Source organism: Sitodiplosis mosellana, unplaced genomic scaffold (assembly GCF_009176505.1).
Source record: "Sitodiplosis mosellana isolate CC-2019 unplaced genomic scaffold, AAFC_SMos_1.0 Smas_scaffold_52, whole genome shotgun sequence".
Classification (NCBI taxonomy): Eukaryota; Metazoa; Arthropoda; class Insecta; order Diptera; family Cecidomyiidae; genus Sitodiplosis; species Sitodiplosis mosellana.
The window spans coordinates 417,854-434,436 of record NW_022595294.1 but is presented as its reverse complement, the minus strand read 5'-3'; the positions used below and the strand labels follow the sequence as shown (position 1 = coordinate 434,436).

The following is a 16,583-nucleotide window of genomic DNA, read 5'->3' as shown; positions in this document are numbered from 1 at the left end:
AAATTAAATAATTCATGGCTATCAGCTTTTTGTAATTGGCGCCACGCGCCAGTTCTTCTAATGAACAAAGTATTGTTTAACACCAAAATGAATACGTTTAATTTTATGAACTATAAGGTCTATAACTATTAGATTACATTTAACGCTGTGTATGCCCTTAAATACGTTGTTACTAGTATTAGTCACTATTCATTATCGTCCTTGATTATTTGTCTGATGTGAGCGTTTTGAACATCATGTAGAACGAACACACACATCGAATGAACTGAAGAAACAGAAATGGAATTATTCGTAGTTTCGAAACGAATTGTATAATCTGTACATCGATCCTTAAAGCTACTCACTTTGCAAAACGTTTCCAGTTTCAAAATTATAATGCTAAATCCATGGTAGTATAAAGGTTTTTGCATGTTCGCAATCATGAGGATGAAATATTTCTGCAGCTCAATGGGCAGTTCATGCCAATTAACCTCATAATACAAATAATTGGCCATTTTCTCAAAGCTCACAGTGGTCACTTTGCCAAAATAACAGTCATTTCTTGTTCCAAATCATAACGATTCATTGAAATTTATTTGTTTAACAAAACCAAGAGAATCCTACTTTCAGAAAAACAATTTACTTTTTAGAAACGTCATCAGCTACTTTTAATGGAAAATTTCAATCGCATGGAAATTAAACTGTACAACGAACATGATTTATATACGTTACTTATGGATTGTTGGAACAGTTCAAAAATATTGTTAATTAAAATCCACCTAGGGGCTTTTAAGTCAAAATATACATTCGTATTTATGTGAATATTTCGTGAATATTGCATATAATCCAGAGATTGCATATTTACTGCTGAGTAGGCCTGAGCTGAGCTGAATTTGCTAACTCAGGCGCCTGAAGCGGTATTTTAGCGTACTTACGGTGCAAAATTGTCGTAGCACGCTGGAATTTACCCAAATATAATTAGAAAAAAAAAAAAAAAATCAGTGGGATTTTCAGCGTGCCACGACAATTTTGCACCGTAAGTACGCTAAAATGCCGCTTCAGGCGCCTGAGTTAGCAAATTCAGCTCAGTTCAGGCCTACTCAGCAGTAAATATGCAATCTCTGATATAATCCGTGTATATGATGTATATTTTCACGAAAAATATTCACCATATTCACAGAATATACACAGCGTGTAAAAAATATGTGTTTACGGCAATGTCGAATCTTTGTTACCGATCGTGAATATGAGGTGTATATTTCATGAATATCGTGTATATTCCGTGAATATCGTGCATATTTTGCCAGTATTGTGAATATTTCATATAACTGTCATCTATGGTGTATATTTCTTGGATGGAATATACATGAAAGCCCCTAGAAATCCACTTAAATTTAAAAAAGTAAACTGTAGCACGTTCTTTTAAGACTGAGTTGTTCTAAGAAGTAAAAGTTGTTTATTCTTAATGGTTTTAATTGTAAAAATTACATTGATAGCCAACATTTCCACGAATGGAAACTTTCTAAACAACAAACAGTTTCGATAAAATTGAACAAATTCCGAACTTCATCTTTTTGATACGCACGAGAATGTTTTGTTAAATCGGAGATATTAAAGGGAGAGAACATATATATTCTCAACGAATATATGAGTCGTACGACTTTCTAAATTCGAATAGCGTTTTTTTTTCTTTACAACATGTGCGTAAATCTCGCAAAGTTAACTCATATGTTGTACTTTTGCGATTGGTTATTATTGGTTAATATTGTACAGAACAGTTCTCGTCTATCTCCCCGTAATGCGCTTTTAAAACATTTGAGTATTCATGATTTGTCATTTTCTGCTAGAAAAAGTGCCAATTCACTAGAAAAACGGGTTTTAATATCTCTGATGACTGAAGTGAGTGATTTTGACAAAATTAAGGGAGATGGTCTAGTTATGAGACAGCGCCAGTTATGAGACAGTCAATTATTTCTGTCATACGCTATGGAAATGTTGGTATGAGAGCTGTCAATGTTCTTTATTTGATGTCCGCCAGTTTTTGAGCGAACACCGAAGTGAATAGACGCATTGCTTGTATACGCACCAAACATCGTGTTGAAAATCGTGTGAAAAAAGGATTTGGAATATTTTTCATAGTGCCAATTTTTTGTGAAAATCAAGTTAAAAAGGTGAGTGTAATGCATTAAAATGTTGTATTTTGATTATATTTTGTGATTCTAGTTCGGATTGTTCGATTATGTGTTGTGGAAATTTTTTTGTGAGTAATGTTCAAAATGGCGTCTCGATCCGGTTATGAGACACCGTGTTGCCCAGTTATGAGACACTCTAGATTTTGCACTGAAAGCGTATAGAAACGTCATATTTCGTCATTTTTGTTGTCAAAACGCATTTATATGCAATTACAATTGTATTTTAACTAATATTCTCGGATTTTCAGCCATGTCTCCTCCAAAAAAGGCTACGCCTAGTCGAAATAAGGTGGTCGAAAATTTTGATGCGCTGTTGCAAGCCATTAAATTATGTATAGTGGAGAAGAAAGGTATTCGAAGGACTTCCCAAGAACATGGAATAGATAAGAGCACCTTACAGCGCCACTTGAAGAAAGTTGCAGAAAATTTTGACCCTCTGAACTATCCAGCTCGGTGTCACTAATGTCTCTTGCAAGCAACACTTCGTCGGTTTTGGATGCGGTTGGCTCCAAAACCAAAGGCGAATCGTGGACGAAAACCGATGGAAAGTGCTGAATTGACTTCTCCGGAAACCATGTCCGTTTTGAAGCAAAAGGCACTTGCGAAAGCGCAAGAAGCAGCAGCGAAAGCGGAAAAAGCAGCAAAGAAAGCAACGCCAAAGAAGCCAACCCCTAAGAAAGCAGCACCGAAGAGAGCAACATCAAAAGCAACACCACCGCCCAAGCGCCGTAGAACTGAAAAATCACCACCGTCCGATGAAGACACGGACTTCTGCATCATTTGTTTGACGCTGTTACCAAACAAATTGACCGCTGAAAATTCCATCCAATGCAACGTATGCAAGCGGCCAGTTCACTTGATATGCGCTGTCATGCGTGCAAGCTTCTTTACTTGCAAACACTGCGACAGTGACATAGAACAAGAAGAAGACGAGGATTTCGATGATGATGATGAATCAAAATTGTTATTTCCTTGTCATGTAAGGCCATTAAAGGCCCAATTTTCTTTATTTTAGCCATTGAAGGTCTTTATAATAAATAAAGAATAATATTTGAACATTTTATGATGAGTTTCCTTCATATTTATCCACTTGTATTCAATTTTTCTGGGTGTCTCATAACTGGACCAAAATTTTTTTGGGGCCAAAAAAATAGTCCTCACAAAATTGGTCAAATTTTTTTTCGAGTAACTGGAATCAATAAACTTTCATCGGAAAAAAGTTGCGTCTGGACATAAGCTACATGATAGAACTCTAACTTTCCATTTTTGAAAGCCACAGAATTTTTTTTTTAATCTTAAACAAAACCCGTCTCATAACTAGACCATCTCCCTTAATATTAATATTTCATTGATTCATCAAAATGGAATATATCAAATATGAATTGTCTATCGAAGCGTCCATATAAACGGTTCGCCAAAAAGACGGAATTGAATAGAAATGAGATACTTATTCAAATGAAGATAGCGAAAAATGAACAATCATCATAATATTTTGTACCGATTATAAATTATTTTGCGAAACAGAGGTGAGATAACATTACCATGACTTGACACAGTGTTGTACAACAGGACTTGAAATTTATTTAGATAAGATATTTGCAGGGATTAAGAATCGCACTGAGTGAACTCTGTGAGTAGCGCAATGCATCAAAATGTCGTGGGCGCTGGGCGACGAACAGTTCACAATTTCTCAAAAAAAAAAGAGTTTACCTATTTCGGCTATGTAGAACTTCTTTTTATTTTTTCGACCGAGCGGAAATCCGCACGAAGCAAAGGATAAGTAAGTGAGGGGTGTGCGCACACAACTAAGTTTGTATTTGAAAATCATCGCACACGAGCGCTGTGGCTCTCATTAAAATGAGTTGTACTGTGAACTGAATTTGCGATTCATGAGCTCTGGATATTTGTGAAAAATCAAAAAAATAATTTAGATGAAGATGAGATATTATCTTATTTTATCTATCTAAATTTTATCTTTGTACAACACTGACTTAGCTTCGATGAAATTAATATATATATTTTAACACGCATTAGAATAAGATTGAGATAACCTTGTCTATATAATTGACTGGACAAAGAATTGCGCGCTTGTTTGATAAGGAAAAAGAAGGAGAAAAATAAAGATATAAACCTCTTCACATTGATTGTGATTATTCAGTCGTGAATCAGTGTCCATTGAGCAAAGTGAACTGAATTTCGAAAATTGATTTAAAAGACGGTTTTAGTTGCTGTGTTTTTTTAAAAGACTTAATTAAATAATTTCCTTTTAGAAAAATCACATTTGAAAACCATTTTAAATGTTGTGTTGTTTATTGTCAAGCACAGCGCTTGCTGTGTACGCGTTATCATTGCTGTCGATTTATTTCTACGTAAAATATTTGTACTCATACTGGCAACGCTGTGGAGTGCCATATGTGACGCCATCGTTTCCGTTCGGAAATTTCGGCAAGAATTTCATGCAGAAGACGACATTATGCGAACAAGTTGATGAGTACTATCGCAACACTACGGAGCCATTCATTGGCATGTTTGGAATGTTTCGGCCGACTTTAGTTGTCTGCGATCCGGAGCTCGCGCGAAACATTCTAATTAAAGATTTCAATAATTTTTCCGACCACGGTGTTTATGTGGATGAGGCAAATGATCCAATTTCGGCGCATTTATTCGCTCTGCAAGGTGCCAAGTGGAAAAATCTTCGGCTTAAATTGACACCAACATTTACATCGGGCAAAATGAGAGCGATTTTCTCAACGCTGCTCGATTGCACGAACCCGCTGCAAAATTACATGGAAAAAGTGGCCGAATCGGGAGAAATAGTCGAATTTCGTGAAGTAACTGCCTGTTATTTAACAAATGCCATTGCATCGGTGGCATTTGGCATTGATATTGATTGCTTTGCTGACCCGGATAATGCATTCCGAAAATATGGTCGTCAAATGTTTGATCTTACTAAGTCAAATGCATTTCGATTTCTGTGCTTTAATTTAAATCCAAATTTACTCAAGTGGTCAGGCATGCATTTCTTAGACAGGGAAGTTGAAAATTTCCTCTTTGACGTGGTCAGACAAACACTTGAATTGAGAGAGAAAAATAATATCGTGCGTAAAGACTTTTTCCAATTGTTGGTTCAGCTGCGCAATAGCGGCACTGTTCAATTAGACGACGACTGGCAAACAGTGATTACGAACGATAACAACAAATCATTGAGCTTTGAAGAGATTGTCGCACAATCGTTCGTTTTTTTTGCAGCTGGGTTTGAAACGTCATCGGGTGTCATGTCATTTTGTTTGTATGAAGTGGCCAAGAGTCCGGAGATTCAACGAAAAATTCAAGACGAAATCGATACGGTGTTGGCTCAACACAACGGCCAATTCACTTATGAATCAATTAATGAGCTGAAATATTTGGAATGCTGTATTGATGGTGAGTTGTCAGTATTATTTAATCGCAAAAATACGAGGTTTTCGAATGTTTGGTTTGAATTTTTGATCAAATTCCAGCCAAAAGCACTTGCCTTGCAAATTTATAAATTATTCCGGTTATCAATTTGATAAGATAACAGTGATTATCGATTAAATATCAGTTCGGATACTATTTTTGTTTGTCGCTTTACTGATATGCGTGTCGTTAGACATTTTAAGATCTAAAGCATTATCAGTAACATTTGTGTGTTTTTGTCTCTTTCGATTGATGATTGCTTTTCCCAACTCAATCGGTAATGCGCAGGCCTGATCGATTTTCGATTGAGTTATACATTACATTCTTCACACCTTATTGATTTTCTTCCTTCAGAAACGCTGCGCAAATATCCAGTTGTCCCGATTTTAACCAGGCAATGTACCAAAGAGTACAAGATCCCAGGGTCCAATGTAACAATAGAGAAAGGAACTTCCGTTTTCATTCCGGCATTTTCATTGCAAAGAGACGAAAAGTACTACCAAAACCCAGATAAATTCGATCCATTGCGCTTTTCCTATGAGAATCGAAATGGTAAAACCATTGTTGACATGCCATATTTTCCATTCGGAGCCGGGCCACGCACATGTATCGGTGAGTTCGATGTTTGATATATATATATCAAAATACAGATTTACATTTTGCCGTAACACATTAATATTGTAACGAAGAGCCAAAGTAATGATATTACAATTGTAATGCCAAAATTTAGCATTACCGGTAATGTGTTACAATTGTAATAGCTATTACTTGACCCGTCCGTTACAATATTAACATGTTACCTAACATTAACGGCAATGCCAGAAATCTAACATTATTAATGTGATTTTCTAACATTACACACGCAATGTAATGCCAAATGTAACAAGTTACGTGACATTACAGAGAATTTTTTTTCACTTGAGAACTTAAAAACTCTTTTTCAGGATTGAGAATGGGAAAAATGTCAACCATAGTCGGAATCGCTTCAATACTTCAAAAGTACAACGTTGAACTCGGCGAACAACACATTGGAGAAGAGCTGGAATTCTCACCCGCCAGTGTTACTCTAGCACCCACTACTGGAATTAATTTGAAGATTCAGAAGAGACACATTTAGTTTTTAACGGCAATCTAATGTCTTTCAGGAGATTCGACACTATCGAATTGTGGATTCTACAATTTTACAAATAAACTGGGCAACGATGAAGAAATTTTGAGTTTGAATCAAAATTTAACGTCGCACATGGTCGTGCAGATTTCTGATAGACAGATTAAAATGGAATGGAATGCTTGAAGATCGGATTGAATCCTTTATTTTTTAAATACATTTTTTGGCAGACTTTTACCTAATGTTAAGCGCTGGTTAAATGACCTTGGTTCACATTCATTGTTCATTGACCCATTGTGTGTTCAAATGACACAAATCCGTTCAATGAATGGAGAACGCCTGAAAGTTGTCAATGAATTCATTGTGGTGGTGTCCATTTATCATTTAAGTGTCGAAGGAAATAAAACCACACGGGTAAGGCTATTACTTTTGATCATATATTATACACACTATAGACATTTCCTAACGATGGAGGAGTATTAATTGCTTATGACGACGTATTGAGCATTGCTATTGCAACTCAACGGATATTTTCAAATTAAAACCATTCTCTCGCATTTATTTTATGTTCATTTTTTGAATACAAAGTTTCTACAATACAACTAACTCAAACACACAAATGAATCGCGGTCCGTCGATTCAAATAATTCAATTTTATTAGCTAAACCTTTTTCTATCCTTGAATTAGGATCGATCATCATGTGTATGTGATGGAAAGATCCTTTATTTTCTTTAGAAAAATGAATATCTTCAAGTTTTAGATCAAATATGTCGAAAGCTGCAAATGGTGTTCGAGTTTTACGTATTGAAACGGAGCAAATATCACAATCGCTCTATCTGCGGCGGAATTTCAAGGCTGCTCACACCAAGTTCGACTTTGTATTTTTGAAGCATCGAAGCAATTCCGACTTTGGTTGACATTTCTCCTATTCTCATGCCTGAAAGAAATATTACCTCATGGTCAAATACATCGTCCAAACAGTTTCTCCCGATTCGACCACATTTTCCACGTAATTTTGCAGCGGGTTTTTACAATCCAGTAGTGTCGAAAAAAATCGCCCCATTTTATTGGTGTCAATTTAACACGAAGATTTTTCCACCTGTCACCTTCCAGAGTGTCCCGAAAGTGGATCATTCACTGCATCCACATAAACACCGCGGTCGAAAAAATTATTGAAATCTTTGATTAAAATATTTCGCACAAAATCCGTACTGCAAGCGATTAAAGTCGGTCGAAATAAGCCATAAACACCGATAAATAGCTCCGTGGTGCTGCGATAAAACTCATCAACGTGTTCGCCAACCAGAGCCTGTCCGTGCGCTCTTTGCGCCCTGGTGCAAAATTGCCAGGGCGCTCTTTTCTTAGGATGAAATGAAATAGACTCAAAATCGTCTCAAAACGAGTAACTTTCTTGTTAGAAAAGTTCTGTACGCTATTGTGTGTATCGTTCATATTATGAACTTCATGGTGTTTCGTGTATTTCGAAAGGCACGAATAAAATCCAACGAAATTTGTCTTATGTAATACTGAAAATTTGCATTTTAGATTTATTGAAAACATTATAAATTACTGCGAGCAAACTACAAAAAAATTTTGTCATTCCAAAAATATAGCGCTTGAATACACATGTTTACTGAGAATTACATGGAAAAGGGTGCTCAAAATAACTGAATATATTTTGTAGTCGGTTGAATAAATACTGAAATCTTATTGTTTAATATTTTTAAATTGGTAAAAAGTGCTTTAAATACAAGTGGCACTTCAATATATATATAAGCTGATCAAATGCTTTTGGTGCATTCGGCGCTCTCGACGCCTGAATTTTTCTTTTTTGTATAATTCAAGCAATTGAGCGCCAGTTTGCACAAATTTCAGCACTCGCGCGCCTTCGGCGCCCTAGCGCCGTGGTGCAGCGCACCACTTGCGCCCTATCTGGGACAGGCCCTGTCGCCAACTGACAATTTCTCCTTGAAATTCTTGGTAAAATTTCCGAACGGAAACGATGGCAAGGCACTTCGTGACGCTGCCAGTAAGAATATAGATATTTTACGTAGAAATAAATTGAAATGATCGAAAATGATAACAACGCAAGCGTTGTACTCGAAAATAAACAACAAAAGATTTCGGTGTTGACAGTTCGGTAGTCGGCGAATAACTGACGCTTGAAATTCAATTGACGATGGTTTGAGTGAATTTGATCATATCAAATTGTGCTAAGTAATGATTTGTTATGTGAATACTTCGTTCAATATATTTAGAAAATACGCGATGAGAAAAAAGAGCGATGTTTTGAATGTACTATCAATCGTTTTGACGGGTATTCTAATCATAAACCATAACAATTTGTTTTTAGCACGTGTCTATTCAAAGCGATCAGGTTCAATTGAATGAATTGATTCTATCAATATTCTATCAATATCCTATTGATGTAGATCGACCCGTTCATCACAACATTCCTCTTCATTCTTTCTTTTCACCGTGGATTTGATTCAATGTTTCTGCTCAGGGTTTGCTATCACAAATAAAAATGTAAGTACTCATTTTTTCTCCATCCATAGTTGGTATTTAATGGATGCTTTTTTAAGTTCATATTTCAAAATACTGTATTAAAAAAATGTTCTCTTCTTTACATACAAAAAAAAAAATAACGGAATTTTTCTAGCTTTTTTATTTGAAATGATTACATTTTGTTTTTTCTTTGAGTTGTTTTTTTTGAATCAAATTTTTCTCTTCCAAATTATTTTTCAAAACATAGAGAAAAGATTCCGCTACAAATAATTTATCCGATTTCTCTACTGTTTGGTTCTCGAAAAAGAGATTCAATACGTTATCTATTTTTTTTTCTCAATCTAAATATAATTTATATGTATACATTGTATAGTTAATCAGTGCTGCGCATTGTTTTAAAGCCAACCAGGAATTTACAATTTTTCTAACGAACGGCATGAAAATTGAATCTAGAGAGAAAAAGATAGTGTTGAAATGTAATACCAAATATGGAGGCAAACCGAACTACGAAAACGACATATGTGTTATTAGTTTGCCAAATCCAGTTGATTTTGTACAAAATATCCCAAAAATAGAGAGTAAAAATATACTAAAAAAACACACGACATAGAGCAAGAGTCATAGCTCTAACAAAATTGGAAGATTTTGACTCGTCATATTTTACTGAATACATGAGGGAAGTTAAAGCCGACAAGGAACCAGAAAATAAAAGAATTTTGTGTAAACTCAATGATGAAACAGTCGATAAAGTCATTTGTGTAAATTTGGTGAATAATCGCATGGTACCAGGAGATTCAGGTAGTTTTTATTTATTTTTATTCATAGATACTATTTTACTCACTATTAAAATTTCATTTTCATATTTTACAGAATATAATAATAAAATTAAAAAAAAATTAAAACTGTTTACAGGTTGTCCACTAGTGCGTGTAGATGATGATAGGGCCAAGTGGTTGGATTCATAGGGATGTTGAGCTATACTATGAAAAGTTGTGTATCTCTATATTATTATTCTCTTAACGAATTATGTTCTATATTGTTTTTTTTTTTAAATATTTTCTAGGAAACGGTATGGCTGCCTTCGCCGATATATGTCAACAGAAGGATTTTATTAAGGAAACAGTGGATGTAAACATGAATGAATGTGATAATTAATGTAGAACAGGGCCCAGTTTCATGCAAACAGTTTCAATTTAAGTTAACACTCATTTTGTTTCTTTGGGCCAGAGATGACTGAAGCGCACCGAGTGACCGAGCAACGGCCGCACGGACACTGAGTTTGCGTGCTTAAAACATGCTCAGTGCGATATTGCGCTGCAGCACAAACAAACCCACTCCATGAAGAGAGTATAAGCGCACCAACGGAGTGCGCTACACCGCACTCGTACACAACGAAGAAACAATAGAGAGGATATACAAAGAAAGAAACACAAAGAAAAGAATAAGACAATACACACTCAACTCTTTATATGTGTGTATAAACCATAATAGGCAACAGAATTAGAGTGCGCACACATTTCTTAACAACAAAGTCAGAGTGCGCACATAAACTCATAACGAAGTGAGTGTAAACGCACAGAGCAGAAAACGACTCTCAGTTGAGTTGCTGAATACGCTACTGAGCGTGCGCTTAGTCATCTCTGCTTTGGGCCTTTGTTAATCTAACTTTTTTGGCTATTTTACATTTCCAATGCATATCGTATTGTTTCATAAACAAATTGTTAACATAGTTGGTGCCAAATATAATAATAATAATGTATTATTTTTATACGTGTTGTTTTATTTTTAAGACAAATCTATGAAATATTACATAAACAAATTATTTATTGGACTTTTAAGTGATATTCTACTAGTGATAAAATTCTTCATCTTGATATGCATCGTCCTTATAATCAAAATCATGTCTGATATTCAAAGATGCTCCGCATTTTACTTCAATAAAATTCAATTTAGTTCCAGTTTTCGTCCTTTTTGTGGCCAAATAAATATCTCTTTCGACATATATTGTGATTTTTCTTGCTGTAATCAATGTTTTTCGTTCGTTATCCAGAATATTTACATCTAAGACATTTTCATTTACTTTTAAATTATAAATGATAATTTTCTTCAATTTCAAAGAATATTGAATAAATGGCATAATATCACTTAATTCAGCGTTCAAAAAATGAATGATTTCCAGATTAATGAGACTTTTAGCTAGCACCTGCACGTTTGTAATTAAAGAACGTTTCCCAAAATAACAAAGTTCCTGCAAAGTGTTCAAGGGGGACAGATCAACACTGTTTTTGTAGTGATTCGTGTGCAATTTTGTAAGTCCTTGGTACGACATCAATTCATCAACTGAGGTTTTATCAAATGGGCAACACAATGCACGATAATATACATGCAATTCCATGAACCTTCCCATTTCATACAAATCATTTAAAGCATCTCCAGCCAATGCATATTTATTTCTACATATGCCGAAAAAAATGCTCATAACATTGAATTTGTGTTGAATATTTTTTATCGTAGTTAAATTTGCTAAAAGGAATTCAACATTCAATGCCAAATGTTTGATATTTAAATTTTGATTAAAAAATGTCTCCAACTCAATAATTGGTTTCGCAGGACTTGAAACCAACTCTAAATGCTCAAGCATTGGATACTTTCGTAGTAGCCATTTGTTATCAATGCCAACGATGTTATCTCTTCCAGATTTAATACACAAATGTTTTAGATTTGAACAAAATTGAAGGAAATTTTCATAGAATTCTTTTGTTTGATCCCTAAAATATGAGAATTTTAATTTTAATATTTCCACTCTATGCAAAATCGGTTTAATGCGTGCAATTCCATTGGTGGTCAATTTAACTCGCCTCAGTAAAATTTCATTGAGCCAATTGAATCGATTGGGTTTCATATACGGAACACGGTCTCTCGTTATCTCCCAAGGACTACTGTCTGGAGCCACGTCGAATCCATCCAAAAAACTGAATTGAAACTTCTTCATATATGATGCCAAACCATTAATTCGAATCTTACTATTTACCCAATAAATACCATATCTTCCACATTCCAAATAAATAGCTGGATAATTAGTTCGTAAATAGTAACCGACAATTTGTTGCATTCGTTTGCATGTTCTTCCCAATGCTATCAAATCTTTTAGTGAGATCCAATCGAATAAATCTTCAAAATGATCGATTTTTAATTTGAAAATCTCCGACTGATTTTGTGATGATTCCCCTTGAATTGCATTTGCACATAAGATTATGTATCGTATACAGGCGCTCATTTTTCAATACTTTACTATCACTTTATGTTTACTTGTCATTTTGAAAGAAATTTCGTTGAATGTTGAAAATAACAATTAATTAAATTAATTAATTTAAATTAAAGCAATATAATTTATACTTGAATCGCAAAAAGAAATAACAATACTGTGTTGATGTTGTCACAATTTATTAGAAACAATGATACTTTTGACGTAGCCCCCCCCCCCCACATGGTAAACAATGCTGTGGTTGTTGCTGACTGCGCAATTTTTGAATAGTTCAATCGACATGAATATGTATGAATTTGATTCAGTCGAAAAAAATTCCTTCTGTGCATTCAGTCGACATTTTCTTTATTTTGTTTTTTTCATTTTTTTTAATTATTATTTCATAGTACAGATATGTCTTTTTAATTTCAACTCAAATCATTTTATTTTTCGTTTCTTTGGTTTTTTTTTAATGTATACTTATGCCGCTTTTGTTCGTTCATGTCATAAGCAAAGGGGAAAAGTGGAAAAAGTGGACATGCACACATACGCATGTGCATGATTGATAAATATTTTCCACTTTCCCCTCCGCACATGCGCGGTAACATTTTCCCTTGCGTCCTTCCCCGCGCGGATTTCATACATTTGCCTGTCCCCCCTCGCCCTAGGTTGGACGAAATGTACAAAAGTATACTACTATCCAGTTGTCCCGATTTTAACCAGGCAATGTACCAAAGAGTAAAAGAACCCAGGGTCCAATGTAACAATAGAGAAAAGAATTTCCGTTTTCATTCCGGCATTTTCATTGCAAAGAGACGAAAAGTACTATCCCAACCCAGATAAATTCGATCCAACTTTTAGTCTTCAGTGGCTCTGGTACACATTCATTGTCCATTGACCCATTGTGTGTTCAAATGACACAAATCCGTTCAATGAATGGAAAACGCCTGAAAGTTGTCAATGAATTCATTGCGATGGTGTCCATTTATCATTTAAGTGTCGAAGGAAATAAAACCACACGGGTAAGGCTATTACTTTTGATCATATATTATACACACTATAGACATTTCCTAACGATGGTCAAAGGAGTATTAATTGCTTATGACGACGTATTGAGCATTGCTATTGCAACTCAACGGATATTTTCAAATTAAAACCATTCTCATATTTTATGTTCATTTTTTGAATACAAAGTTTCTACAATACAACTAACTCAAACACACAAATGAATCGCGGTCCGTCGATTCAAATAATTCAATTTTATTAGCTAAACCTTTTTCTATCCTTGAATTAGGATCGATCATCATGTGTATGTGATGGAAAGATCCTTTATTTTCTTTAGAAAAATGAATATCTTCAAGTTTTAGATCAAATATGTCGAAAGCTGCAAATGGTGTTCGAGTTTTACGTATTGAAACGGAGCAAATATCACAATCGCTCTATCTGCGGCGGAATTTCAAGTGAATGCCTTCCTTTGGCATCAGTACGTTTGAAGCTGGTGAGAACTCCAGGTCTTTTCCAATGTGCTGCTCACCAAATTCGACCCGTTCATCACAACATTCCTCTTCATTCTTTCTTTTCACCATGGATTTGATTCAATGTAATAACACTCTATAAATTGCTCTACTTGATAGCATCAAGTTTTGATACTTTTTCTTGACTATGTCAAACCCAGAAATCGAATAGATTGACATAAATCAATTTCACTGCAAAGATTCGTTTCTCTTTGTGTGCTTATTAGCTCATGGCTATTCTGGTTAAATGGAATGGCAAGCTCTGAGTTTTTAGACCGAAATTTCACCAATAGTATTATTGGTGCTACCAATTTGATAGCAAACAAAATAACCAAAACGAATATATGAAGAATCTAATTTAGTAAAAATAAAACAAAGTTTTCATTAAAAACAGTAACGTGTGTATTCATTCAGTGTATTCAATTACATAATTTGAAAGTGGAAAGTGAAAGTTTAGCTACCGAAAACCAGCTCAGAAGATTTTGATCCTACGTTAGCCGTTGCAAAAGCTTTTGCTTCTGCTGCTGTCATTGCTTTATAGTTATAACTGGATCCGGGTGTCCACTTGTTCTTCGGTGATTTTGGTTTCCTAATGCTTTGCAAGCTACCAATATCAGTAAACAAGCCATTACCTTTATCATCCAACTCAGCGTTTCCATTTTCAAAATAGTTTTTCTCAGAAAAAATCTTGGCGTTGGACGCCAGCGTAAAGCCCAGATGGAACTTGTCGATGTAGTTATTGTACACATGGAAGTAGCCATATCGCATAAGACCAGGTGCCCGAACTTCCATGTTTTCATAATGGTTATGGCAAATAGTCAAATGCGGATGACCTTCAAATGCTTTGTTATTGTCATCCTCCGGATGTCCCAGGATCAGCCCATATTTGTGGTTGCCAAAATAACAATTGCTTATTGTGGCGAAGTCAGCGCTGTCTCCGATATAGATGAGTTTATCCAGGCTGCCATCGTTTTTGCTCCACTTATGACCAATGAATGAACAGTGATCGATCCAATATTTGCTGCCGTAGTTTAGATACAGCTGAATATCGTCGTTGCCCTTGATGCCAGCCGAATGACTGAAAATCAAATTTTGGAAAATGATATTTGACGAAGTTTTGGTCGCACGCAGATGGATATTGTGTAGTGTGCGACTTCCGAAAGAACCGATGATTGACTTATTCGATCCCAGATTAACCTTGGTCTTAGTTGTGGCTGTGATATTGCTGTTAATCACCAATACCATGGGTTGGTTATCTTTAGCATTTTGTATGAGTTCCTGCAAGTTATTGATTAGCTTCACTTTGCCGCTCCAGCCGCCACTAGTACCACTCGCTTTCGCAAATCCTACCATTCCTTTTAGCCGTGACGTTGGATAAGCAGTCAAAGTTTCTGGAAGAAGAAAAAAATCTTAGTTAGTGAAGGGTTTTTCTATTATTTTGAGAAGAAAAAAATTGTGGAATCTCCGCACGGCAAATATGGGGAAAAAATAGAAAAAAAAATTAATTTTCATGTGTCTTAACCGTGCACCACGAGAAATAGACCAAGCAACACCCCAATGAAATTGAATGGAGATACTGAAGACCTCATATTGGAGTAAATTATGTTTCACGATGTAGGCTGCGGAAAAATTTGATTAAATGTTTGGTTTCCTTCTGCCTTTAAATACCAAAATATCGCATGAAATAACTGAAAAGAATGTAAGGTTTCTAATTAAGCAGAACAAACATAATATTTTCAAACACGTACGAATGATAATGATCAATAAATAAAATAACGAGCGGGACAATAGGGTAGATTTTTTTCAGTTGTGAAATTTGTCAAAAATTTCAATATCTTTATGAGAGGTTCCCTTGAATACGCCACATGTAAAATTCAAAAATGACCAAAAAACAAACGTATGCGCGTTCTGCTGCTACGTACCCGAGATAGTCATTGTTTTCACTGTTCTTCGCTTTTCAGCCGTCACCAGAGCGATGAACGTTGAACTAATAAAAACAAAATTGAAAATTCCATAACGAGAAATTCAATTAGAGCTGGATTCGAAAACATTCCAATCGCATGTCATTCAACAGATTTTTCAACAGAGAACGTATTTCAGTCGTTAATTAATAGTTCACTGAAATATTATTTCCGTAATTAACAGAGGTGTCCAATTCAATTGAATTTCTCCATATTGTCTTTTTTTCATTAATTTTCCATTGTTAAATGTGAATATCGCCCACGCACAAGTTGTCTTTAGAGAAAAAATTGTTTCAGTTGTGCTGTATAATATACAGTGTATATTCGTTTTGCTTATTTTGTTTTTCTTCTTCTATAAAATAAGTAGTACCAATTCTATTGGTGAGAAAGTAAAATTTAAACTAATAAACTGTGGCAGAACATTCTATCTATAGCAAACCTAATGGTGACAAAGTCGTTCAAACTTGAAATACATGTTGGAATTCGTTTAAAATGTAAATTCCGCAGAAGCTACAAGAATCAATATTTCTCTGGCAGTTACGAGAGCTCGCGTTGGGCAACCGGTCTATCAACTCTATACAAATTTATTGGCGATTTCTGTGCAAAATCTCAATTTTATTTGAACAAAGTTAAACAAA

General features: G+C 35.1%; 3 protein-coding genes across 3 annotated transcripts; 1 reads left to right on the top strand and 2 right to left on the bottom strand.

Annotated features, from left to right (window-relative positions):
- Positions 1-4,193: 4,193 nt before the first annotated feature.
- LOC129570297 (probable cytochrome P450 6d5) lies at positions 4,194-6,820 on the top strand. Its single transcript, XM_055449848.1, has 3 exons — positions 4,194-5,594; positions 5,964-6,221; positions 6,554-6,820. Exons 1-3 carry the CDS (start codon positions 4,469-4,471, stop codon positions 6,724-6,726), a joined length of 1,557 nt encoding a protein of 518 aa, XP_055305823.1. The 5' UTR covers positions 4,194-4,468; the 3' UTR covers positions 6,727-6,820.
- Positions 6,821-10,880: 4,060 nt separating this feature from the next.
- LOC129570299 (uncharacterized) lies at positions 10,881-12,607 on the bottom strand. The gene is made up of 2 exons (XM_055449849.1): positions 12,258-12,607; positions 10,881-12,198 (listed from the first exon to the last, which is right to left on the bottom strand). Exons 1-2 carry the CDS (start codon positions 12,269-12,271, stop codon positions 11,076-11,078), a joined length of 1,137 nt encoding a protein of 378 aa, XP_055305824.1. The 5' UTR covers positions 12,272-12,607; the 3' UTR covers positions 10,881-11,075.
- Positions 12,608-14,285: 1,678 nt separating this feature from the next.
- Positions 14,286-16,323, bottom strand: LOC129570309 (pectin lyase-like). The gene is made up of 2 exons (XM_055449865.1): positions 15,907-16,323; positions 14,286-15,375 (listed from the first exon to the last, which is right to left on the bottom strand). The coding sequence occupies exons 1-2, from the start codon at positions 15,917-15,919 to the stop codon at positions 14,438-14,440; spliced, it is 951 nt and encodes a 316-aa protein (XP_055305840.1). The 5' UTR covers positions 15,920-16,323; the 3' UTR covers positions 14,286-14,437.
- Between the last annotated feature and the right edge of the window lie 260 nt (positions 16,324-16,583).

Coding starts and splice junctions, on each gene's coding strand:
- LOC129570297 (XM_055449848.1), top strand. CDS start 4,469: ATGTTGTGTTGTTTATTGTCAAGCACAGCGCTTGCTGTGTACGCGTTA. Junction 5,595..5,963: donor TTTGGAATGCTGTATTGATG/GTGAGTTGTCAG, acceptor TTCTTCCTTCAG/AAACGCTGCGCAAATATCCA. Junction 6,222..6,553: donor CGGGCCACGCACATGTATCG/GTGAGTTCGATG, acceptor ACTCTTTTTCAG/GATTGAGAATGGGAAAAATG.